General features: G+C 42.8%; 1 protein-coding gene across 1 annotated transcript; it reads left to right on the forward strand.

Annotated features, from left to right (window-relative positions):
• The first annotated feature begins 3,950 nt into the window (after nucleotides 1-3,950).
• LOC147425416 (uncharacterized) lies at nucleotides 3,951-5,180 on the forward strand. The gene has a single exon (XM_086500057.1). The coding sequence runs from the start codon at nucleotides 4,434-4,436 to the stop codon at nucleotides 5,178-5,180; it is 747 nt and encodes a 248-aa protein (XP_086356183.1). The 5' UTR covers nucleotides 3,951-4,433.
• Nucleotides 5,181-27,792: the final 22,612 nt, after the last annotated feature.

Consider the following 27,792-nt stretch of genomic DNA (forward strand, 5'->3'; position numbering starts at 1 on the left):
CTGCAGCTGCAGGTGTCCTGTTCATAATGTACACAGCTATATTTACAGCTTCAGCCCAGAAATGATGAGGCATGTTCTTCTCATTCATCAATGCACGTGCAACCTCTGCAATGTGCCTGTTTTTCCTTTCTGCGACCCCATTCTGTTGTGGAGTATATATGTATGTAAACTGCCTACGTATACCATACATTCGTAGAAAATCTGAAAAATCATTGGAGAAGTACTCTCCCCCTCCATCTGACCTCAATGTCTTGATTTGCATATCTGTCTCCTTCTCAATCATGACTTTGAAGTCCTGAAAGTGACCAAACACTTCACTTTTGTTACGCATGAAGTAGACCCATACTTTCCTTGTATGGTCATCAATAAAAGAGACATAATACCTGCAACCATGTATACTTGCAGTATCGGTTGGACCCCAAACATCTGTGTGCACCACCTCAAGTGGCTTTTTACATACATTGCGCTCATGTAAAAATGAGTCCTTTGACTATTTTCCAAACTGGCATGCTGCACACACTTTATGCATACCATCCACCTTGAATTTGGGCAAACCTTTTACAATCTGTTTTGATTGCATACTGCGCAATCTCTGCTCATTGACATGGCCAATGCGTTTGTGCCAAATGTCAACATCAGCCACAACACCTGTGTCCTATGCAAATAATGCAGCTTTTACCTCAGGCATGTCTACATTCAACGTAAACATTCTACCCACACATTTGCCCTCTGTGATCAGCTTACAACCATTCTGGAAATCTTCTACATAACAGCCATTTGGATTGAAGCGAACCTGCAAACCCTGCTCAACCATTTGTCCAATAGAAACAAGATTCTTTGTAATGTTTGGGACATGAAGAACATCTGCTAACTACTTTGATTTCCCACTCTTCGTATTTAGAGGTATGTCCCCTACATGAGCAATGGGGTGAGCTGTGTCATATCCTGTCTGCACATAGCCTGACACATCTGGTTTGCGCATATCTCTAAACCAATCTCCACGAGACGTCATGTGATTAGAGGCACCTGAATCCACATACCAAACATCATCTTGGGTGGAATTCTCTGCAGTCATTGTATTCATTACATGCTACATAACAAACATGCGCTCATTTTTGTTGTCATCTGCATCTCTGCTAGTAGATGCATAGTTGCCATGTTCTCTCTTTCCACTTGCTTTTCCCTTTGGACAGTCACGTGACATGTGACCTCTTTCACCACAAGTCCAACATTCTCTGCTATCTGCAGTATGTTGTTGCTTGCTTGATCCTGCACCACGACCTCTTTGACTTCCCCTGCCTTGAGACTGGTTTCCCCTGCCACCTGTATTGTTTTGATTTGATTGACCTTCTTGAAATTGGCCCCTGCAACCCCTTGGGCCTCGACCATGACCTCTACCTCTACCTCTGTTGGAGTTAGAATAGAAGGCCTGTTCAGAATTATTTCTGTCATGAGAAGAAGATGTGTCAAGGTTCTTCTCCTCAAGAATAAGCATAGAAATCAAATCTTGAAACACGGGGATGTCGTCTCTTGTATTCATGGAAGACCTAAAATGTGCATACTCATCTCCTAGACCATCCAAGCATGCACGGACAATGTCATCGTCTTCCACTGAGACTTTAATAGATCCAAGAGCCTCAATGATACTCTTGATCTTCAAAGCATAATCATTGATGGAGAGGTTGTTCCTCTTAACCTGATTTAGCTCCGACTTTAGTTGAAGCTTCCTAGCCTTGGTGTTCACTTCGAACACTCTGCCTAAGTTTTTCCATGCAATGGCGGGGTTTCAACATCGTGTAGATAGCCCATCATACCATCTGTGATGCTCATAGAAAGCCAATACATCACTTTGCTCTGGCCTTGTTGCCAGTCCCTCAAAGCTTTCCTTTGTTCTGTTGTAGCATTTGCCTCGGGAATCTCTGGTTCCTTTTCATTGTCTCCTTCTACATAGTCCTAATAACCTTTTCCTTTTAGGAAATTTGTTATTCTGAACTTCTGTGCAGGGTAGTTATTTTTCTCAAGCTTCTCAGTAACAATCTGACTGAAATCGTCAGACATCTTGAAGCACTAAGACGAAATAGCTGCAATCTGCAAAAACCTGCAAATCTGCTGAACCTGCTATCGTGGTACCTGCAACGCTTTCTACACTCAACGAGTGTCCACAATCAAGCATACATACAACCACTGTACTTGTACAGTAAATCTCTGTGTACTGCACTTTGGAGACCTGTTCAGAAACTTGTACGAAAAACCCCTAAAATTTTTTCCCGCTGCGCGGGGCGCCATCGACATCTGGTCGTGGATTGCGAACAAAAGGATTGTGATGCTCTTGCTCTCTTAGCCTCTCTTGCCTGCACCAAGCTCTGATATCATGTAAAGAATGAGGATACAAGAGAGCTACACAAGATAAGCACAAAGTACACAGAGATGGAAAGCTTCTTCTTCTTCTCACAGAAAAGAGAGTACAAAATGACTTAGTGCTAAAACTGAAAAGTAGCACATATGTACATGCGGTCACTAAGTGTGAACTCGTTAGAAGCGTACTAGGCTGGCACTATAAGTGTAGTCCAACTGTAGAATCACTAGCAGAGATCCTCCGTGTTGATCACCTAACGCGCCAGTGAGTAAATGTCGTAAGCGACCAAGACCCGTAGTGGATGCCAGCTCAAGATGTAGAGCTCGACATTTCAACAGTCCCCACCTTCGATGTTGCTGCTGCAATGCAAAATCTTCTTCTACTCACACACGTATGTAGTGTCAGTCTCAGAGGATTGATATGTTAAGATGATTGCTATTAACAAACCTTCAATATTACTGAGCATGGAGTGGACATAACCCGATGTTTGGTCACTCTTCTCTGTGAAGAGGAAGATGCTTTTCTATATTTGCTCTGCATTAAAATTTGGGAAGGCTTCCCGATCAGCAAAGCTCAATTGGTGTTGCCTCATGCATATTTTTGTACACTTGTTCAAAACATTGCCATTCAATGTCACACCTACTATGTTTTGTATCAAGAATGTTATGTATGAAGCACTAACTTTTGTATTTGGAGATAATTAGGAAAATGGTGAAGGAAGTGCATCAAGGAGATAAATACAAGTGTAAGATGGAGGCTTCAGGTATCAGGGTACGATATCTTAAAGTGCACATTACTTTGTATCTACACTTTCACTATTTACGTTCCCTCGTACCTAAGGGCGTCTTTTTAAGATGCAAGATCTTATCTTCAAACTTCGCAATCTTAGCGTTCTTCTCTTCCATTGGTAGCTTAAGAGTTTCCACTTCCTCCTCTGCATGAACGCTCCTTTCGGGCAATCCACTAGTGGTATGGGAAAGAAGTTTGCATTGATGCAAAGAACATGGTGCGCTATCGGCTCTAATAGTTGACAATCGCTTGCAGTATCCAAGAAGACCTTGCTCCCCTCTACCTACATATTGTAAGAATGAAGCAAGCTTATTGAATAATGGATACACATTGATGGATGTATCATTAGGGTAGAGGCAACCATGCACCCAAAGGTCAACATTGACGTGACTTGTACCACGACATTGTTGTGCAGTTTGCAAGTAATGACGCCTTAGAGATACAAAGTCTTTTGGCAACCACACATGTAAAGACATTGTTTTCAAATTAGCGATCTTGTTGTGGATGAGAGGTTTGTAATGTCATTTAGCTCCATGGCAAAGAGAATAAAGATGGCCTCAAGCAAGAGAGCTATGGGATGGATAGTTCCAGTAGAGCTACACAGTGGAGAGGTGAGCTATGGAGTGGAGAGGAGAGCTATAGGATAGAGAGCTGCAACATAAGTGGAGAAGAGAGAAATAAAGTGGAGAGCTGCAACAAAGCTATGGAATGGACATGCAACAAGGAGAAGAAAGGATGAAGAGTGTTAAAAAGTAGGAGAGAGAAGAGAGGGAAGGAGTGAGAGGAAAGTGATTTTGTAGGAAAATAAAATAAGGTGAAAAATTTGACATTTTACAAGTCTAATAGTGAGATTTTGAAAGGAAAATTTGATTTTCAGATATACATATGGATTGGAAATACGTTTTGAGTAAAAATGAGATCTATTTGATATTGTTTTTTGAAAAAATGCTTTTTAGGACTGGCACCCTTAATGATGTGCCAAAAGAAAGGTAGTTATTGTCAAGCCACCACTCTTTTGAGTAGAGAGAGAATATACCTATCCTCCTTCCCTAACCTCTATTTCAACCTACAAGAAAGCCTATGATAGCTTTTAAAAAATCTTATGAGATTACCTTCATTCAATGGCCTTATCTCTTAAATCACACACATTTTTAGCTTTAATCTCTTAAAATTAAACATCCTTACAAAACCCTTTTGGGGTTCATACTTTTCCTAATGAACCATAATCATAAGACCATACGCATCAACACCAACAACACCAACCAACATAACAAAGACCCCCTTGAAGATGCCACAAATACCTACATGCCTACCACCCCCAATGGGCATCCTCCTCAAGAGAAAGATCAACATGAACCCATACATTACATATAATCAACAGCCCGAACATAGGAAGCTAGCCCAAAACATCACCATGAAATATCAGAAGAAACAGAGATCTTACATTTGCATACGAGTGGAGCCCCAAGTCTCCATCACCGCCAAGAAGTCTGGAGAGAAAAGAGAAGAGCCACATCAGCCAGATGAATCACTAGACCCATCTTCATCAACACCAGGCCGCCACACCAAACTATATGCAAATGCAGACCTCAAGCTTTCAGAAAGAGCCTCGCACGGGATTCGGTGCTTCCACCGAGGAGAACAAGTCTTCTACTCTTGTCCCACCCGCCGTCGAGTCAACCAGAACCATCAAACCAAAAAACACCATACGATCAACCTCCACAAAACCACAATTTCCACCCAAGGGGTGGGGGACTGTCAAGCATCCCTACTTCCAGAAAAAGGGAACGTGAATCTGAGAGCAGAAAGGGGGAAGAGGAGCAGCCCCACTATCCAGAGGCCCCCCTGCTGGGGCAGATCTACGGCAAAACAACTGAGCCTCCTCCTGTCGCAACACACACAACCAGACATGAAGCCCTGTCCCTTCAACCGCCTTCTTCAGGCCCCCCAACCTATGAGCGCGCACGTCGAGCTGCAGAGGAACCAGCCGATTGCACTCCCAGCTCCCCGCAGAAACCCTAGGACCACTAAATAGCTTATTGATAGAATTCTATCTTAGATTTTTGACTTCAACAAGGTAACGCGTTAGCATTTCAACTTTTTTTTTTTTGGAAAAATCAGAAGAATTGAATCAATAGAAAAGATACAAAAAAAGCTATAGAAACGAGGTCCTTTTTTTTCCCAAACTCATAATAATAATAGTGAGTGTATATATATATTACTAAACCAATAAAGCTACAATGAAAGCTATGCTCCAATCGAGCCATGGCATCTACCAACAACCGGCCCACCAAATCATCCAATCTAAGAGACATTGAGGCAGTGTCATCAATCGGCTCAGGTCTATCCTGCGTCTCCTAAGTCAGATTCTCAATCTATCTGCTTTTCTCACTAAAAGGTGCGACCGACACAAATGGTTCCTCTTGCACTTCCACTGTAGGGCAATCCATCTCTTTTGCCACCTTCATGCATGTCCCATCCTGTTCAGTCGTCCTTGCTTCCATCCTAGTGACATTTGCTAAAGGATTGACCTCTATTGTGACTCGTCTCCAAGTTGTCCCAATCCTCGAAATAGGGGCAATTGTCACCTAAGGGAAATCCCTAGCATAGTCCCAATTTTGTAGCACTTATAGCCGACATTTCTGAATGAATCACACACTAATTCCTATTGGTATGCTCCAACACTCTCCATGTTCAAATCCCATATACTTGGGGTTAGGTTTACTCATATTTCACAATATGCATACCTTTATGTCCAATCCTGACCTTACCCGCTACAACTTCAGACTGAACAAAACCCTGCCTAGCAAGGCAGCTATGGAGTCTACGTGGTCCTCAAGCCAAAGAGGAAAGCCCTTGAGCGTGACCCACAACAGGCAGTAGTCCATAAATTCTTCATAGGGATAAAAATCGGGCATCCAAGGCTAGCGTAAGCAAAATGAGAACCTCCCTATATACCTCCTCTCATGACCAAATCCTGAGAAGCTTGCTGGACAGCACATCCTACCACCTGAGCAGCTTTGCTAAGCAACACATCCTGCCACATAGAAGCCTTTTCCAATTGCCATGAACTGACAAATCGCACTTTTTGTTGTTAGTCGTTGATGCTGCCCAATCTCATAATCCTTGGGTTGTCATAGGCCAGCCCAAAAAGTACAACACTATTGAGTGTGCACAACATATCTCTAGGCTCCGAATCACAGCTTCCAAATGAAATTCCGCCTGAAACACATAACCATCTTCCACTGTGTTATGACTTTGCTCGATCGCCTCATGCAGTATTTCTTCCGATAGTGACCAAGTGCCAAAGACCAGGGCTTTAAAATCTTCTCTGGATTGGAGGTATCTGCATTTGAAATACTCGTCTATTTCCTACCCTCTGCTGTGAAGACAAAAGATGTCCCCGACCCACCAGGATCCGACGACCCCTTGTTGTCTTGAGCCTCTGAGGTCGCCCCGTCGGGATGCATGTCAACGACAAATATAACCCACTGCAACCCCCCGGAGGACCCAACAATCATTTGGCAACTACAACACGTACCACATTGCTTAAGCGTCTAAGGCCACGGTGCTAAAGAGATAACAGCTCACACTCCCCACAAAAAGCACGCTAATTTTTTAGAAGGTCGCTTCCAAAGCTAAAGTGAGGCTAGGCTATGTACTCGTGATGAATCAAACGGACACTCAGTGATCTCATCAGCCGAGACTCCATCTAAGCCCCTATAGAAAACTCTTAATAGCTAATACAACGAGACAAAAACATCATGGAAGCATCAATAGTATTTTAGGGGAATGCAATTTAAACAAGCCAACACTAACGCGCAAACGACATCACTGCCTGCTGAGAGAGAGAGAGAGAGAGAGAGAGAGAGAGAGAGAGAGAGAGAGAGAGTGCTTTGGCAATGCAGATGAGAGAGAGATAGAGAGCAAGATACCCTATTTTTATTAGTAAGCCTAAAAAATAGCTTAAAAAACTTAAAAGAATGCCTAAAAAATGTGTGCACAATTTGGTAGGCACTATGCCTATATCACTTCTTGCTTGTCCACCTTCTCAGCCTCAACCATATTGGAAGAAAAGTACTTGATGGCTTTGGAAAAATCAAAGTTTAGTAGGGAATGGAATACTCGTTAAAGTGGCCAAAACAGAAGATGGTCCTTTGACACCAAATATGCCACATCACTATATGTCTCAGAGCGGATATGCAGGCCCTTGCGTTCTCTCATTATAATATCTCTCAAGGAGAAGGGTTATACAGAGGCCTTATGTATTTATGTCATAATAATCAATATCTAATTCTCCTAAATGATTTTAAACTGATCATTTAATATGGGGAAGTGCCAGGGGAGAAAAAGCTAGAATATTGGTTAAGCTAACAAACCGGCCACAATAGGGATCCAAAGGAGGGTAAATAGGGATCCAAAAGGGGGGCCATCTGCAAAAGAGCAATGTGCACCAATGGGCTTAAAAGACCCTAAGGTTCAGCCCATTAAGACTTCAAAAATGCCAAGGTTCCAAAATTCAAAAGTTCTGTCCAAATGTCAAAAACCTAGGAAATTCGATGCTTTGTGTGTGTCCCGAAAGTCTTCAACCATCCCTACATAGGAGGGGGCGAGCCCTAGAAGTAGGAGATGGGATAGAAACTCACACACACACACATACAAGTTCCCTTTACACAAAGGAAAAGAGGGACACATGTCAGAAGACTATCACTTATGCTACTTAATTTCCATTGGCTAGGCATGGTGAGGTCCAATGAGGTGTGAGGATGAGCAAATAGCAAGGGGGGTCGACCAAGAGAGAGAGGGGGCTGATTTTTGCAAGGCAATATCACACTCACACTCACACAATCTCATGTGTGAAGCAAGAAGACTCTCTCTCTCTCTCTCTCTCTCTCTCTCTCTCTCTCTCTCTCTCTCCTTCTCAAGCTTTAATGGAAAGCTTACCAGCTACTCCAAGCTTGTGAGAAGGGAGGCCTACACCAACAACTCTTGGCTTTGTGATGCTAATATGAGTGATTATGTGAGGAGATGTACATCTTTCTCGTAAGAATACTCCTTCTTCCTCTCAATCTACTCTCATACCCCGCTAGCTCTCACCATCTTCGAAGGTGTGTGAGGTCTTGGGTCTGAGACCATGAGAGAATTGATGTTGTGTTTGATCAGTGTTTTGCTTAGTGCATGACGTTTACGTCTTCATTGCACTAGCTAGTATTGAAGGAACACAAAGAATTGTATTGTAAAATGTCTCTCTTGATGGGAGAAACAATAATACAAAGCCTTTGGGAGGGGGGGCCGGCTCCATGCAAATCCGGTCCTCAATTGTTGTCAATTTCTTAATTTCTCTCTCTTTTGAAGTATGTTCATGCTATCTAACTAGGTGTTATACTTTTTGTTGCTCTTTCTCCACCCAAGCACTCTTGTTATTCTCATTAAGAAGCTATTCTAATGAAATGCTCACTATGTTCATGCTATTTTTCCGCTACACACAAGTTGCTAGGCCATTAAATGTTACATTGGTAGCAGAGCACAAGGTTTCTCTTTTCTTGCTCAAGAAGGGAGGTCCTCAAGCTAGCTATAAATGGTTGGTACTATTAATTGCATGTGAGTAAGTAGAATAGGGATTTTTCAGCCTTGCGGTGCGCTTGCCTTTGTGCAGTTAACGGGGCATCACCATCGAGAGCTATGGTCTTAATAATGGAGTCTTACAGGGCTTGCCTACGGCTTAACCACTATTGAGCTATTAGAAGCTTGACACGACCGGTGTTGTTTTGGTGTTGAACAACCCTCTCTTCTATTCCTTGCAATTAATGGTATTCGAGCCACGCGAGCCACGGGTACAGTAGCTTGAGTGCTTTTTCTAAAGGGGTAAAGAGGAGTAGCAACTAAGGCTTGAAGTGCCAAAGTACACCTAAAAGTTGTTAGAATGGATGACAATAGTAAAGAGAGTGAAATTAATGTTGATAACTTTGATTTTGCTAATGAACAAGCTACTAATGATGCCCCAATGCTTGTTAACTATCTTGTTTCTAGGCTTCAACAATCCATGGGCAATCCATCCCTCCAAAGTGAAGTGCAACGGGAGCTTCGTGCTCATGGGATTCTCTAAGCTCCCCACCATGACGAGAGAGCACCTAGGAAGCCTCCTTGCGAGACTTCCAAATGAGGCCTCTCTCCAATTCGGGAAGAAGAAGAGGATCCATATGAAGGGCTCCGAAATTTTCTCCTTGATGACGCATCTCCTTTTCAAAGGAGAATTCAAGAGCCTCCACCGAAGGAACGAGAAAGAAGTGAGTCTCTCGCCACCTCCGCGGAGATGGCTCCACGAAGACGGCGGGCTAAACGCTCTCCATCACCTCCAAAACGGAGAAGACCATCGCATACTTCTCCACACCATACTTCAAAGAGGGATGACAAAAAGCAAGAGAAAAAAAAAGGCGAGAAAGAGGACACCCTCTTCTCCATCTTCTTCATCCTCTTCCTCTTATGAAAGTGATGGTGAAGACAATGAAGATCAAGGCAAGAAAAAGCCGAGAAAGAGCACCCTCTTCTCCATCTTCTTCAAATTCTTCATCTTCTAAAGAAAGTGATGGTGCAACCTTTGAACCATCAAAAATAAGATGCCATAGGAAATCCTAAGCCACATGGAAGAGGTCGTCCAAGCTCCAGAAGTTCAAAGAGGGAGGGAAGAGCATCTCTTTCCTTACCTACGATGGCACCTTTGGTGCTACGGACAAAGTCTTGGCCTTTATCCAACAATTCGATGTGGCGTTTGGAGATGAAGGCTTCACGGAGTCCTGTAAGCTACACCATGTAGCTATGCACTTTCAAACGTCTACCCCAGATAATGGTGGTCTAGCCTACGGGCCATTGGTGAAGCTCCACAAACATGGAAAGCTTTAAGAGCTTTCATTATGAAGCAGTTTTTGGCCACCGATGCCAAAGACAAAGTACTCATTGAATGGCGAATCTTGAAGCTCTCTCCCTACAAATCCGTTCACAAATATGTAGACAAGTTTTGGGATTTACAACTCAAAGCCACTATCTTCAAGAATTTGGATTTTGGAGAGCAAAAGCATCAATTTTGTGCGAGCTTAACTGAAGAAATGGCGGAGTATGTCAACTCCCAAAGGCCACACACCATATCGGCGGTTATACACCATACTATGGTGTCCTGTCGAATCAATTTCCAAACGGGGGCTAAAAGAAATGCTAAGCCCAGAGAAAACAAGGGTTCCAATGATCCTAAGGGGAAGGACGATGTCGAAAAGTCGCCTAAGGGCAACTCCAACAAAGCTAAAGAGAAGGGATTTTATAAAGGAAAAAATAAACTCTCTCCTGAAGAGCTTGAGCGTTATCGCAAGCATAACCGATGTTTCAAGTGCGGCGAGAAAGGGCATGCACACCACCCTTGTCCCCAAAAGAACACCCACCATGAACCTCCTAGAGCTCCCTTGGTCGAAATCCAAGAGGATAAAATTCACCACAAAGGATCTCCTCTATGCCATGCTTGGGGAAAGGTAAAAGAACATGATTCTTTTATTCTCTTTGACCCTGGTTCTACTCACAATTGTATATCTATAGAGTTGGCCACCAAGCTAGGCATACAAGCTAGGCATTCATTAGACGAACCAAGCAACACCTCCAGGTAATATTTCAAGTTCTAAGAGAGAATAAACTTTATGTTATCGAAAGAAAAATGAATTTTTCTTACAAGAGATTCAGTATTTAGGTCACATTATCTCTCAAGATGGCATCCAAATGGATCCATCAAAGTTGGAGGTAATAAAAGGATGGCCCATTAGGAGAAAGTTGGACTCACTTTTGGGCCATTCAGTTCTAGAGAGAGAGTGCACTCGACCAATGAGACTGCACTTGACCAATGAGGAAGAGGCTAACATTATGTTGAAAATCGACATTTTGGAGCCAAGCTCTTTTAGAAAAAAGGGAGAAAATATTATTTTTTTTCATTAAATTGTGTAATTTCACGCTTTCAAGGCATAAATACCATAAGTCGTACTAACTCTGTACCGACGAATTTCAAAACTTTCATTGAAGACTCTATCTAGTATCTATGTTCTCGCCCAAATATGACTTTGAGTAGCTCTACTTCCCTCTCAAAACTTCTTCCCTTTTTCATATTCGCGCTAACCTTTCTGTGTATTTTAGTGCACACCATGACTTCTTCTCCAAGGCATAGCACTACCATTGACTCTGTTAGCATTTTAACAGTTATACTACAGATGATCAAGCATGGATACCATCTCGAATAACTATCGGAAGTTGGTTTCTACTGCAAACTAGGAGGAGGAAGAGGAGGCAACACAATGATTGTGGGAGGCTTTCAAGGGACAAGTTAAAGAGTTTAAAGTGTGTGCACAAAGCAAGCGAGTGAAAGAGGTCCTCATACAACATAGTTTCCAGTATGCAGACTTAAGGTTGCAAACATCTCCTCCAAGTTTTCCACGGCATCGACCCAACTGTAAGTTATATTGAGCATCTCACTTAGTGCATGATTATATTCGAAGGTTAAGTGGTGGATATCATCTTTGGTATGTTTCAGATATTTATCCATCGACAGATTGGCAACTAGTTGAGAGCATAGTTGGGATTTTTTATGCTTTCCATGCATTTATTGGTGAGCAAATGTACCGAGGAAGACAACACAAGGAACTTGCAGATAATGGAATATTCTTTTATGATATGTCGTATTTGGAACTGAGAACTTCCATTGGTTGGGGTCGTGTAGCTCCTTTGTCACTTCCATCCTTTGACAGCAAGGATTGGTCTTTGCCAGCTTTGCAAACTAGTGAAAGCTTTAGGAATAATTTGTTTCAGGATATACAAAAGTCCCTCAAGTATTCAATTGCCACAAAAATAGTTCGGCTCACACTATTTATGCCTCTTGAAGTGTTTGTAGATTTCTTCTTTGATGAGCAAATAAGAACTATTTTGCAAAAGAAGTCCATAATTTGCAAGTTCATTTTAAGCTCTCAAAATTTCATAGTGTCGGTTTACTATTTTAGATATCATCTTCTTAGTGGGCAGCTTATTCCACTCGACCAAGATACAGAGTCTAGCCTCTAGAACAAGGTATATCTACTTTCAAGACGGCCTACTTACTGTGATGGAGACAATGTCAAGCACAACTCTTGCACAGCTCAGGCTAGATCTTACATGTGAAGGACTTCCACTTTTGCCAAGATTGTATGCATTCAGTTGAAGAACAGAAAGGTGCTTACTAAATGGATGAATTTTGATTGTCTTTAATACATTAAGACATAGAATCTACCTTTTTCTTGTTTTCAGATTCCAAGACACAAGGAGAAAACAACATTGTGCAAGGAGTCACTCTCAAATACACTTCACTTGATTGCTTCCGTCGGAAGCTAGGTCACATACCTTGTGCATGCAATGAGCTTTGATTCCATGCAAACCATGATGTACTCTTCAAAATGACTAATACAGAGACATTTTGTGCCGCTTAAACAATGTTTAAAAAATGTACACTTTTCATTGTCTCAAAACTTTACAAATTGTGTTGTTTCTGTCAAGATGTATACAAGTTATTGCTCCCTTTCCCTGCTACTGCTCCCCTGTCCTCTCCCCCGGTTTGTGCCATTGGTCCCCTGTCCTCTCCCCCGGTTGTTGCCACTGGTCCCCTATCCTCTCCCCTGGTTGTTGTCACTGGTTGGTCCCCTACCCTCTCCCTTGGTTGCTGCCACCGCTCTCCTGCCCTCTGCCCCGGTTGCTGCTACTTCTCCCTTTAGGGACGCTGGTCTTGGGCATCCTTTTGCGTCGTTTGAAATCATCGGCCTCTTCCATGGCTTCCCATGCATCTGGCACCTGTGAAGCTTCCCTCTGTTCTTGCTCTTGCCGTTGACATGTAGCCCATTCCTCTACTTCTGCGGCGTCCACATAATATTGATTTATTGCTCCTTGCATATTTCGAACCTATTCTTGAGTCTGATTATAGCGCTGCGTCATTTCGTTAACGCGAGCCTGTTTGAACTCCTTAGCTCTCTCCCCTTTCTCTCTTGTACGTTTGTTTACCGAGATTATAATATGGTGGATGGCTATTACACAAAAATGTCGCACATCGTTGGGGGTGTAGTTATGCAATTGAAGTTCCTGTAGAAGCGTGATAATAGGAAAGTAAGTAAAGATGTTGCTTCTTTAATACAAATGTTGTAGCAAACAATGAAACAACACGATTACTTACGTTCGGTATATCCAAAATTTGATTGAGGGCAACAAGGCATTCAAACAAGTTTGCCAGCCACAAATATAGTCATCAACCTGCGTGGGCACAGTTACCCGTTCGTGCCGGATGGTATTCCCTAGATCATGTTCTAACAAAACATGCTCTACACAGCATACAAGTTTTTTCGCGGCACTACATACGTAACCACTTGAGTCAGTAACACGTTACAAAGAGACACTACTTCCAAATGTACCTAGATGTGCCTTACGTTTTTACAGGAACGTCAAACACCTTGCTTTGCTCGGAGTTTGCGTAGTAGACAATCTTATCTTCAATGTCAAATAACAACAGACTCCAATGATCACTACACCAAAACCATCAAAGATGAGGAGAAAGATCCTAAATCCAACATGGTTTTTACAAGGCAAGAAGAAACTCACGATTGATTGTATGCAGTGAAGAAAGCACACTAGATCAAAATTGACTCTACTAAACTAGCCCATCAGAGCCAAAAAGGCAACTCCACTGTTCTGCAGCATAGGCGATATCAGCGGATCTATTACGTATATTTTGTTTTGAACCTCAGGGGGCAGAAGTGAGATAGCGTGTCTAACATGAATCAATGGTAGAGATTCGACTTAAGATATTTCAACAGGCTGTCACTACCACAAACCCATGAGTCAATACCGAGCGACTGGGGCAGCTATCGAAATCCATAACCCACTGACTCGCTTGGTATTGACCCATGTCTTAGCGGTAGTGAGCCATCTAATGAACCAAGAAAAACTTGAGACGTAACAAAGCAACGTTGACGGCTGCGGCGAAGACATGGGTCAATACCAAGTGAGTGGTATCACTATCCTATTTCATAAGCCACCGACTCGCTTGGTATTGACCCATGTCTTGGTAGTGAGCCATTTAATGAACCAACCATAACTTATAAAGAGCTTGAGAAGTATCACAAAGCAATGTTGACGACCCCATCCATTGCGTTGGAGTTGGTGAAACTGCTCCTCATTGGATGACCCTTATGAAGTAGAGCCTTTCCCTTGCCTTTCTTGAGCTTTATCGGTGGCTGCCTCAGCTCCTCCTTAACAGGCACAGGGTCCTCCATAACAGGCACAGGGTCCTCCCTAACAGGCATAGGATCCTCCCTTACAAGCATAGGCTCCGGATCCTCCATGCCTTGCTCATTTTCCTTCATAATTGGTTCCACCCTGGCCTGCTCATGCCCCTCATCGGCTTGCTCATGCCTCTCATCAGCTTGCCCATCTGTGTCATTCCTCTTGACCCATGATTGTGTCCTTTTGCTGTTTAATCTAGCCTTAGAAGTTTCTTCAATGACCACCTCAGGGTCCACCCTGGCCTGCTCATGCCCCTCATCATCATCCTCCCTTACTGGCTCCGGATCCTCCATGACTTGCTCATTTTGGGGTCTAGCTGGCTCCTCCATAACTATCTCTGTTTCTTTCATGAATGCCTTGAGGTCCACCCTGGCTTGCTCATGCCCCTCTGCGGTTGGCTCAACCTGCCCATCTGTGTCGTTTCTCTCAACCCTTGATCGTGTCCTTCTGCTGTTTAATTCAGCCCTAGAAGGTTCTGTCTATCGTGCACGAGTATGGAGAGGGGGGATGTTAAGAATATCCATTGTTCTCATATCCCGAATAGGTACTGGCTAAAGCAGCCCATTGTAGTGGAAGCGCAGCCTCTGAAGAGTGTCAAAATCCCGTGGCATGATAGTAACGTGGTGTGCATGGGCAGCCAATATATATCCGTCACTGAAGAATTCAATGAGGTAGTCTTCTGCAATTTCTTGCGGGCAGAGAAGTGCACTGCTGGCTCATCGCATGCCGACTCTCCACTGCTGGCAAATCTCTCGCACTACTCGCTGAAAAGGAAGACGTGGAATAGCCGGTTGCACATGTCGTTCAATCCTTTGTAGCTCTTGTAGTACACCGCTGTGCGCCTCATATCGGCGTCTTCTTCCTTGAGCATTCAAAGAGTCACATGTTGCCCTTCTAGGCATGGCCTTTGCACGAGGCATCTCTACAAATAGCATAACAAAAAAAGACATGTCATTTGTCAGCACAAGGGACTTAAGATTTCACAAAAGGTAAGTACCAAGTGATCAGGTGCATCGAATAGAGTTTTCCTTCCCTTATTCGCTTGGTACTGGCCTCGGAAAAGTGTAATAGCAAACATCATTTATATTTTTTGAGGTCAGTACCAAGCGAACAGGTGCATCAAAGAGAGTTTTCCTTCCCTTATTCGCTTGGTACTGACCTCAGAAAAGTGTAATAGCAAACATCATTTATATTTTCTAAGGTCATTACCAAGCAAACAGGTGCATCGAACAGAGTTTGCCTTCCCTTATTTGCTTGGTACTGACGTCAAAAAAGTGTAATGGCAAACATCATTTATATTTTCTGAGGTCAGTACCAAGCGAACAGGTGCATCGAATAGAGTTTTCCTTCCCTTATTTGCTTGGTACTGACCTCAAAAAAGTGTAATAGCAAACATCATTTATATTTTTTGAGGTCAGTACCAAGCAAACAGGTGCATCGAACAGAGTTTTCCTTCCCTTATTCGCTTGGTACTGACCTCAGAAAAATGTAATAGCAAACATCATTTATATTTTTTGAGGTCAGTACCAAGCGAATAGGTGCAACAAACTACCAATGTGAAGTAGACGAACGAGAGCTCCAATGAACTCAAGATGAGTCCATGCTGACCTAACTGTCATGTCGTGCCCTCCCATCACCTCCCCTAATCTAGGGGGGTGGTACCACTGCTTCTCCCTCCCACGTCTACCTCTCATGAAAACGCATGGCGGTACTCCAACCCACCGCCTCACAGACCACTCATCAGCCAGAACCTAGGCCTTGCTTTTCAAGCATGTCCGTATAGTCTATTTAACCACAGTTTTTTAGAACCTCCCTTGTGCGCGTATGTTGCACGTGTCAATGCAAGGAACTTGCCGATACACCGCGTGCGAGCCACAAATGTCTCCAAGCACACAACAAGCCTAAACTAGTAAGCTCAAAGATGGCGATGGTGTGTCACTCACCGCTCTACGCTTGCTTCGTGGAGGATTCCTCGCCGCGAAGAAGTGGGAGACGCCGCTACGCCGCGCTCAACCGCCTCGCCGCCATCGTGCCGCCGCAATGCTCGATCGCGCACTCTCTCTCTCTCTCTCTCTCTCTCTCTCTCTCTCTCTCTCTCTCTCTCTCTCTCTCTCTCTCTCTCTCTCTCTCTCTCTCTCTCGCATACACACACACACAAGGAGATGAAGAAGAAGAAGATGGAGATTGAGCAAGAGCACTCTTCAATTGCACAAATGAGAGAATGAGTGAATTTTAGGTTTAGTTGACTTTTATATAAGCTCACCCCATTTACACTTGGGCGCCCATGCTTAGCCAACTAATCCCTTGAATGTTCCAGTTAGAGTGCGTCTCTCATCGGCGATCACTCTTACCCTTTTCCTATTGGACCGACAAGCCCAGTACCTGACTCTACAAGTAAATAATACAATGTCCGTCGTAGGTGATAGGGTGACCGTGAGCCGTGAGGGTTAACATCCCTCAAGGTTTTGCAGAGTAACTACAGGAAGCTTGGAAAAGTGGTGATGCCTTTCCAAGGGACACTCCCATAGTGCCAGCAGGACCGCATCCGGGCCCTCCTCATGAAGTCATCCCTTGGTCCTCCCCCGATGGTACCCTTAGCGTTCTCCACCGACACAGCCGGGAGTGGATGCTGTCAACACGAGAGTCAAAACTCGAGGTAAGCTGCTGGTAATTCTGCCTGCCTCAGGTGCAGAAGAGCAGTGGAAGATATCCCACACCTTTTCCTCAACTGCCAAACCCCTCCTCTCTGACTTTTGGAATAGATTTAGGGCAGAATTCTTATGGATTATTTGGAAGCTCAGAAATTCTTTCCTTTTTGTTTCCAATTTTCAAGCTCCTAGTTTGAAGATCTTATTTGCTGGATGCTTTGTGCAGGATGCTAACCTCAAGCTGGAACAAATGAGGATCTATATGCACAGAGTCTCAATCCTCAAAGACTCTCTGGATGCAAGAAGGGCTGAAGACCTGCAGGGATTGCTCGACGAGAATGGCTCTCTAGATGTTATCTATAATTGGGTACAGGAGATGAAGGATAAAGTGCTTGAGCTAGCCAGTAAATATGAGGAAGCCTTGAACTTTGCCAACAAGCTTCAGGAAGAGATAGACTTGTTGTGAAGAAAAAGGATTAACTTCTAATTGTTTATTGCCAGTTGTATCCCCCGAAAATTAGACGACCACTTTTTGTATAGTCAGAAACTTGGCCTTTGGGCCTGTCCCTAGTGTTTTGTAACTCTCATCCCCCTCCATGGGTGTTAAGTTGTAATTTTGCTTCTCCCTTATAAATTCAAAACGCGTATTTGGTATTAAAAAAAAAACAAGTGCAACAAACAGGGTTTACCTTCCCTTATTCGCTCATCACTAACTTCAGAAAAGTGTAATATAGCAAACATCATTTATATTTTCCGAGGTCAGTACCAAGCGAATAGGTGCATCGAACAAAGTTTGCCTTCCCTTATTCGCTTGGTACTGACCTCAAAAAAGTGTAATAGCAAACATCATTAATAAAGACGATGGTCAGTACCAAGCAAACAGGTGCAACAAACAGGGTTTACCTGCCCTTATTCACTTGGTACTAACCACACAAAATACAAGTGCACAAAAGTGTAGTAGCATACCTCTTCACTGTGTGTAGAGTTTTGCGTCACTAAAGCACTACAGAACAGGAGTAAGAGGAGGATGCGCAAAAAGGAGGATCACTAGAGAGTAAGAGGAGATGCACAAAAAGGGTTGGGAGCACAAAAGAGATGGTTTGCTTACCGCGTAGCGTCGACGGGGGTAGAGTTAAAATGATGGGCAGTAGAGGATGCGAAAAGAGGCAGAAGAGCGCTCATCTGGGGCCAGGGTATAGTTAAAATGTTCGAAGGGGGTACTGCCTCTAAACTTAGAATGCTTACATCGGCGAGGGTGACAACATTGTGGTTGGTAGATCGTACTGCATGGGAATCTGAGCCCATTTAGTACTGTTGTCCTTGTGAGCACAACCCACGTGCCTTTTTTGAGTGATCGTTTAGAGTCAGACGCCGATCACCAGTGTTCAGGAAAAATCATTTTCCCAAACATACAAAATTCCTTTCCTTGGATTTGCCAAGAGAAAAGTTAAGAAAATTAGCTACTTTTTAAGGTTTTTACACTATTTTTCTCTATTTTGGGGCGAAATTTCTCCTTTTCCCCTTACTCTCAACCGGCATTTTGAAAATTGAAAATGGCACGATATTAACCTGAGACATATTTTTCCTGAACACTGCCGATCACCCTTGCAGCCACCATCTCCATCTCTTAGTAGAACAAACAGATCGCCGTTGCCTTTGCCTTTTCTGCGCTCTTTCCGTTGGCCACCTCTTGTGATCCTGCGTTTAGAGTTAGACGCCGATCGCCCTTGCAGTCGCCATCTCAATCTCCAAGTAGAACAAACAGATCAGCTTTGCCTTTTCTGTGCTCTTCCCCTTGGCCACCTCTCATGATCCTACATTGAGCAACCTCCACTGGTTTGAGTCCTTTGCTGCCACGTCGCCATCGCCCTTGCCTTCACCTTTTGTTCCTCTTCCTCCTGGCCACCTTCTGGTTCTTGCTCTCAGCGACCTGCGACATCACCATCCAAATCGGTGCCATTGGATATTGCAGAGACAGGTTCTTTCTCCCTCTCTCTCTCTCTCTCTCTCTCTCTCTCTCTCTCTCTCTCTCTCTCTCTCTCTCTCTCTCTCTCTCTCTCTCTCCCCTTCCTGTGTGTTGTTAACTGTGTGCGCACCGAAGACACTGCGTTACGGGGTTAGAGCACAATGGGAACAACACTCCAAGGGCCAAAGACTGGTCGTTAGGGTAAGATTAGAAGTCTCGCACCGCATGGTTGGAATAATTACTCCTTATGTGACCGTGCCTGAGTTGTTATTCAATGCTATGTTTGGCATAGTGAGTGAGTAGGCCTATATATCTATTACTGATAACACTAAATTCTCTATTCTAATCCACCTATTCCGAATGGACATGGGTACAACAAAAATTCAACTTGGGTCAGAACCAAGCGAATAGGGCCCTTCGGAGATTCTTGGGGCCCCTATTCGCCTGGTTCTGACTCAAGTGACATCACCTACTATGACATTAGTACACGGGACAAAACCAAGCGAATAGAGACCTTGAGGGATACTTGAGGCTCAATATTCTCTTGATTATGACACCAAATACATACCAATTTTGAATAGTAGTTTTCGCTTGCTTTTTCTTTCAGCCATGGGATCATAGTCTTGGAGACAGACGTTGTGGGTACAACGGAAATTCAACTTGGGTCAGAACCAAGTGAATAGGGCCCTTCGGAGATTCTTGGGGCCCCTATTCACCTGCTTCTGACTCAAGTGATGTCACCTATTATGACATTAGCACACGGGACAGAACCAAGCGAATAGAGACCTTGAGAGATACTCGAGGCTCAATATTTGCTTGGTTATGACACCAAATACAGACCAATTTTGGATAGTAGTTTTGGCTTGCTTTTTCTTTTAGTCATGGAGATCATAGTCCTCGAGATAGACGTTATGGGTACAACGGAAATTCAACTTGGGTCAGAACCAAGCAAATAGGGCCCTTCGGAGATTCTTGGGGTCCCTATTCGCCTGGTTCTGACTCAAGTGACGTCACCTGTTATGACATTAGCACACGGGACAGAACCAAGCGAATAGAGACCTTGAGGGATACTCAAGACTCAATATTTGCTTGGTTATGATACCAAATATAGACCAATTTTGAATAGTATTTTTGGCTTGCTTTTTCTTTCAGTCATGGGGATCATAGTCCTGGAGATAGACGTTGTTGGTGAGCATACATGTGAAGAAAAACTATTCACGTTCTTATGCAACACCTGTGCTCATCACTATGCACCAGAACTATTAGGAATGTTTAATGTAGAGTTTCTATACAGAGGATTATAGATTGCTCATTTGAGTACCTACAAACCCATTTGCAACAGTATGAGGCAATCATTTGTGACAATTCCATGACAGTTGATGGCATGAGATATGTGCACCCAACCGACTTTGACCCTGACAAGAGTGCTTCAAGGAGACTGAATTGCAGTTTAGAAAAGTGTCCCTCCAATGCACTGCTTGTACAAGACAGGTGTATGAAGCACTTCAAAAAGTGTCGCTTAGTGGAATTCTACCACGGGTTTGTCTGTTACTTATACTTGCAGACGGATGGTGAGTCAGAGACTTCCCAGTCAACAACTTTCGGTAGTTGTCCATTGGCGCCGGAGGAAGAGGTAGAGGATGTGGACGTGCAGTTTGACCAAGAAGAAGAGCGGGTAGAGGTATTAAAGGAAACATTTGATGCGGACTTAACTCTTGCTTCTCTTGCGAATGCAGCAATAGGGTGCAAGCAAGAAAGCCCAAATAAGGAAGTGACTTTGCCTCTGAATTGCGCTCTCAGATTTGCTATGGTGGGCGACACCCACTATGTTCTGCTCACAAATATCATGCATGAGCTGAATATATGGGAGGACTACTGCCTAGCTGCAATTGTGAATTTTTGTGAGGCGGACATGGGATTTGTGGATGATGATGGAGTGGACCAACGTCTTATTGCTAACATAGCTATCCACGACTCATAGTTTACTTCAGGGTGGCAATTGATCAAAGATGTATTCAATGAAGCGAAGTTCAGAGAGGCCAGTTTGCTAGCAGATGAGCAGTTTCAATCGACAACAAGACAACTCGGCTTGGAAAACATGGGTAGGCCCGTGGCACCCAAAGCTCAGGTAACGAATAGTCAGTCTATTCACTTGTTGAGAAGGTCGACACTGGAAATGGACGAGAATCAGATGGTAATTTTTAAAGGCATTTAGATGGTATTGGAGATGGCCCACTGATAAAATATCATGATGAATCTTTTTGTTGACAAGTGCTAGTGTATGACGGTAGTTTCCTTAGAAGAGCGGGGGGGTCACGGCAAGGGCTTGTACTGGAGTACAAGGCAAGGATGCGGCATTGTCTCACTACATCAGGCATTTCAACTACAAAAAGGTTTGTAGAAACAATTCAAGTACTTGGCAATTGTACTCATCTCACTTATGGCCCATAAATTCTTTACTATTTTTTTGTAGATCATAAAATACCACAAGGAATACTCCGAGGACAATGCAAAGTTTCCATTGTTTGCAATGAAAGCTATTACAAGATTTGATGGTGGGCACCCCCTCCCACTAAACGTAGAAAGACTAATTCTAATTGAGAAACAATTTGCTCTACGCGTCTTTGGCATTGGGTATGGGTGCCAAGCACTCAGAGCCCCCTAGTTCATGTCCTACACAGATCAGGCTCTGGCTGCAGGGGTTGAAGACCCGGAGAGCTTAGATCCATACAACAAGCGACTGTTTTTTAGGCAAAGAAGACGCATGATGCCCGTGAGGATGCTGCCATCAACAGAGGAACGAGCTCGTGTACAGAGCTTGCACATTGAAGAGGTACAAAGTGAGGAAGAAGGAGGTGCATCAAAGAGGATAAAAACGATGGGCCCAGGTCCATCTTCTCCCTCAGGTCCATCTTCTCCCTCAGGTCCATCTTCTCTCGCTCCTGACTCGTAACTGTCGCCACCTCGCATGGCGCTCCCCCGCTTTTGAATTCCCCCAAGCCATCTGTTTCTTTTCTTTGCGAATGTGTTGTAAAGACCGTGTAATTTATGAACTATTAAGAAGCTCCTTCTGCCTTACTCTATGAATTAGTCATCTATAAGCTCCTTCTGCCTTGCTCTATGAATTAGTCATCTATAAGTCCATTAATGTAACTATAATAGGCTATTGGCCTTATCCTTTCCTCCCCCATGTATAGAGTGCTTAAAATAACCTATTCTTGCCATGTAGTGGGTTTTTTCCATGCCTTGTGTGGACCATATTGATCGTGAGCCGTATATCTTGGCAAAATATGGACCATGGTTGAACAGTATGTGCTCCATTGAAATAAAACAAAATGGTCAGTAGAGTACAATTTAAAATTTTGTTTTGTATACGCAAAATGCTAACCCACCATGTAATGTGTGATATGTTGCCTACCCCACCCTGTAAGGTAAGCCTTCTTCCAATCCAGCAAGGCTGCTTGAAATGATGTGAGCTTACTTTGGTCCCAAGAATGCTGCTCAACGTAGTGGAAAATATTATTTTAGTGATTTCCACACGTTCACCTTGTGATTTTGGATTGCTCCACCACTAGCATTGTCTTTAACGACTTTATGTAATTGTTTCCATTTGTTGAACAGGTTTCTCCTTTCTTCTCTTTCTGAATCTTTGAGGCTAAACCCAAGAAACCTTCTAGCCTTCACGCTGCCTATCGATTCTTTCCTAGGTACCTTGTAACGACTTTGACATTGCCTCCATGCAAACCAATGTCTAAGAGCACTCCCTCTAATGCTTTGATCACTCTTTTCGATTCACTCTCTGGCTATAATGTCCATCCAAAACATATGTACAAATGAACCACCTTTTCAATTATTTGACAGAGTGCATGAAGTGTATAGACGTGAACTCTACTCAGAGGAAATCAAGCACTGGCCTAAAAGTTTTATCTTGAAGATGTCTGTTGGGAGCTCTATTCCATTGCACACTCTCAAGAGATTGTGCATCAACCATGCAATATAAGCATGGATTTGCCACAGCTGCTTCGTGTGTTATGTTGTACATACACTTAAGAGGCTTTAAGTCACCTGCCATGTGCCATTCCATGGTATAGTCACTAAATCCTTCCACTGAAAGAACGACTCCGTTTCTTTCTTCACTGATGATAGGAGGAATTTGGGTTTGACTAAAAACCCAATCGAGGATTTCAAAATTTTCCTTATCAACCTGCAGTGAAAAATGAAAACAAAAAATCAACAACCAAATAATCAATATTTTTGTTATTATAGAGTGAACAAAGTATACCTGAAATGATCCTAGAGTTAGAATGTTGTTTTCGGATTGCACGCTGAAGTATCGTGAATCCTCTTTTGTTATTGATGGATCCAGAGCTTTGTTCATGAGGGTAATGGTGACTCTCTCCAGCTTCTTGTTCTTCAGGACCTCGCACTCGTCGAGCTTCAAAACAAACTTGAGAACCCCACCACACTCCTCTCAACTGATGTCAAAGAAGTGAACTGCATACCTTTGAAATGCTTCAAGATCAATGAGGAGGTTGTTGTGCTCGTTAAACTGTATCTCTCTGCCGCCCTTGCCTAAGAACGTTGGTTCAATATAAAATGGTGACCAAGTTTCTCAAACACTTCATCGTTTGCGTGCCGACGAGTAGCCTTTACATGTGATGGCTTTGGAAGCAATGATCTTCTCTGTAGTTTATTTTGAGTTTTTAGCTAATGCTTTGAAGAATGCCATGTATCGCATCTGCGAGATGCCACTCTCATCAAGTATTGCTTGCACTTCCATTAGTTCCAACTGATTCTCGTTCATGAAGAGGTAAGGAGCTTCCCTTTCAACTTATGAAATTTTTTCTGAGTTATCATCTCTTCAACTACTTCTTTTGGAACTAGACGGCTGTAATGCACTCCAGCATTGAAACCTGCACGGTTCGAGTTTGGATGCAGTAAAGACCTGCCAAAAAAGCACCATGCATTGTGATCATGTATAGGAAAGTGTATCCATTTCTTAGTGAAGCACATTGAAGATACAAAAGCAGAAACAAACTTTGAGTTACCTTAAAGCTCGTATTCATTTTTTCAGGCCACCACTACCAATCTTCATGTTCTCAATGTTGCACAGATCTTGTTTTCTTTTTCGACTACCAAGCACGGTGTCTTTCTCCCGCAAACTTGTGATCTTCTTCTCAAGGCCTTGTATTGTCTCTTTGTTTGTGAAATCTTTTGAGAGCATGCTTCACTAAGTTTCTTCAGCAGCATGTTCTCCATCGCCAGGAAGTTTCTTTGCCTTTTGACATTCAATCCTCTCATTTCCAAATGTTCGGTGTATGCCAATAGCCCATCCTTGCCATCGCCTATGAAATGTAAGAGGTTAGTGATATTAGCAAAGGGAGGTGGCGCATTTGTCATAGGATCCTTTGGAAAATAGACCCATTGGTCCAAATTTCCAAATGATGTTCCTTGTTTGTTCTTCTAAGTTCTTTCTCTCGTTAGACTCCCTCTGCAATGGTGCATACTCTTGCAATACATCAACATGAAGATGATATGTATTCTTTCTTTGGTTAAGTGTTAAAGATGAAGGGGCCGAGGATTGCAAGTTCAAATTGGTGTTTTCATCAGAAAAAGAAGCGTTCTCCATTCCTAGAGTTGATACAGAAAAAGACAGATACTCGAAACTCATGAAATATCTCAGGTTTTGGGAGGGAAGACCATATTTTCATGTTTAGAGTTGATAGAGTTCGTGTGGCTTATGTTTCTGGAGGGAACGCTTGGAAGTTGACATTTCAAATCATTAGTTATATGGTTAGTTGGATTCCTGACAAGAGAACGAAGGATAAGAATGATAAAGACGGCAGCTACCTACCAAAGAATGTCATTTTGTCTTTTTGTTGGTGCAAAAAAGTATCACATAAAATGCACAATTTAACATTTTCATTTTATCTCTCTAAGCCAACGTGGAATTTCTTACAGGGCCCAAAAGTGAGTCCAACTTTCTCCTAATATAAACCAAGGAATTTTCATGAGTTAAGAAGCTTTATAGGTATATGTGCATACTATAGACGCTTCATAGAAAAGTTCTCACTAATAGGTATGTGTGCATACTATAGACGCTTCATAGAAAAGTTCTCACTAATAGTAGGACCATTACATGACATAACAAAGAAAAACGTTAGTTACACATGGTCTGCCAAGGAAAACAATGCTTTTGAAAAGCTTATCTCTCAACTTGTGCTTACACTACTGGATCTCTCAAAGCCATTTGAGGTCCAATGTGATGCTTGTGGTGATTGCCTTGGAGTTGTTTTGCTCCAAGAAGGGCACACCATAGGCTATGAAATTCGAAGGCTCGACCCTGTTGAGCAAGCTCTAGGCATATATGAAACAGAAATCCTCGCAGTTCTACATGCCTTAGGCTCATGGACGCACTATTTATTGGGGACTCCTTTCATTCTGCGAACGGATCACCAAAGTCTTAAGTACTTCATGACATAGACCAAGCTCTCTTACAAACAAATGAGTTGGGAAAACTTTCTTTCGCGATTTCATTTTCATATTGCTCACATTGCTGGCAAGCATAATCAAGTAGCCGATGCACTCTCAAGACAGCCGAGAGTGAATGCGATTTCCATAGCAACTCACAATGATCTATCTTTTATGATAGATGAGTATGCTATTGATCCCGATTTTAGAGATGTGATTTCAGCCCTTGCACTAGGAAAGAAAGAGGAACCATTTACTTTACAAGATGGTTATCTTTTCTATGGCAATAGACTATGTGTTACTAGCTCACTACGTGAGAAAGTAATGTATGAATCTCATGCTCCTCCTTATGTAGGGCATAGAGGGATTCAGTCTACCCTAAACGGGATTGAAACATATTTCTATTGGCCTACCATGAAGCAAACATACAAGAGTATGTTTCTAAATGTGTGGTATGCCAAAAGACGAAGTTTGATAGAGGGAAGCAGCCTAGATTTCTTCAACCTTTGCCAATCCCTAATTCACCATGGGAGAGCATATCCATGGATTTTATCTTTGGATTGCCTAAGTCTATCCATGGGAATACAGGAATATGGACGATAGTAGACAGGTTCACTAAACAATCTCATTTTATACCTGTCAAAAAGACTATCAAAGCCCATCAAATGGCAACCCTCTTCATTTCACAAATCTTCAAGTACCATGGCTTGCCAATGTCCATAGTGTCGAATAGAGATCCTAGAATGACCAGTAATTTCTCGAAGGGTCTCTTTGAGAATTTAGGAACAGGGCTAAATTTCTCTTCGGCCTATCACCCGCAAACGGATGGCCAAAGTGAAATAGCTAACCTAACAATCCTCAATCTACTAAAAGCCTATGTAACGGAAGTAGATCCAAGATGCCAATGGGAGAAGTACTTACCCTCAATGGAATATGCCTACATAAGATTGTACATACTTCCACGGGAAAAGCACCTTTCGAGGTAATTGAGGGAAGATCAAAAAGTCCCCTGCTACTTAAGGTACACGGGAAGATCTTCACTGCAGATGAGTATAGCATAGACCTACAAGAATCTTTCCAAAAGATTAAGGAGGCTATTTCTATCTCACAGGAAAGGCAAAAGGTTGCTGTTGACAAGAACAGAAGAGCCCAAGCCATTAAAAAAAATGATTGGATCTTATTAAAATTTCCCAAGGCTCAATTAAGGCACACGACAAGAAAGAATCTTACAAGACACCAAAAGTACTATGCTATGTTAGCAAAAAGGTACTATGGTCCCTTCTAGATTCTTAGGCCAATCAATGAGATGGCCTATCAACTCAAGTTGCCCAATCATTGGCTTATACACAATTTTCATGTGAGCCTTTTAAAGCCTTACAAAGGAGAGCCACCTCAAGAACCAACTATTGAAGACCCACCGGAGATCGAGGACCAAGAAGAGGTGTTGCAGCTCGAGTCCATTCTCCGACATGAAGACAAGGTACTAAGAGGCGGTAAGACTATCCGACGATATCTTATTAAGTTTAAAAATTATCCTTTTGAAGATACTAGATGGATGCAAGGCATACAATTAAAGGATAACCTAAACCTTGTCAATGCTTACAATGCTTCCCTAGAGTAAGCAAATGTACAAATGTTAAAAATGAACAAAGTTTTTGTCTTATAAGACTCTTTTTTTTTTAATTTGTGCACAAAAATGAAGTAGTATGCATGCTTAGATAACGTCTCCCAAACACCAAGTAGAGCTTGTCACTCTACATTGGAAGATTGATAAGACTAATGTGCAGACATGCTTGCGGCGGCAGCTTAGGCTCTCAAGCGCCAAATGGGCTAGTCATCCATTCTGGAACGATGTTGTAGGGTAACATAGGGATCCTCTACCCGCTAGGAAAAAGGACTAATGAATATGCTTTATCTTCTCTACCCCATAGTGGAGGACTACTATGATTTCAAGAGAGAGGTAATGTCATAATAATCAATATCTAATTTTCCTAAATGATTTTCTCATGTTAAATTGATCATTTAATATGGGGAAGTGCCGGCCACAGTAGGGATCCAAAGGAGGGAAAATAGGGATCCAAAAGGGGGGCCATCTGCAAAAGAGCAATGTGCACCAATGGGCTTAAAAGACCTTAAGGTTCAGCCCATTAAGACTTCCAAAATGCTAAGGTTCCAAAATTCAAAAGTTCTGTCCAAAGGTCAAAAGCCTAGGGAAATTGGATGCTTTGTGTGTGTCC

This window comes from Adiantum capillus-veneris, chromosome 25 (assembly GCF_014529385.1).
Source record: "Adiantum capillus-veneris isolate H3 chromosome 25, ASM1452938v2, whole genome shotgun sequence".
NCBI lineage: Eukaryota > Viridiplantae > Streptophyta > Polypodiopsida > Polypodiales > Pteridaceae > Adiantum > Adiantum capillus-veneris.

What these genes read in the sequence shown, in the direction of transcription:
- LOC147425416 (XM_086500057.1), top strand. Translation starts at nt 4,434, where the DNA reads ATGCCACAAATACCTACATGCCTACCACCCCCAATGGGCATCCTCCTC.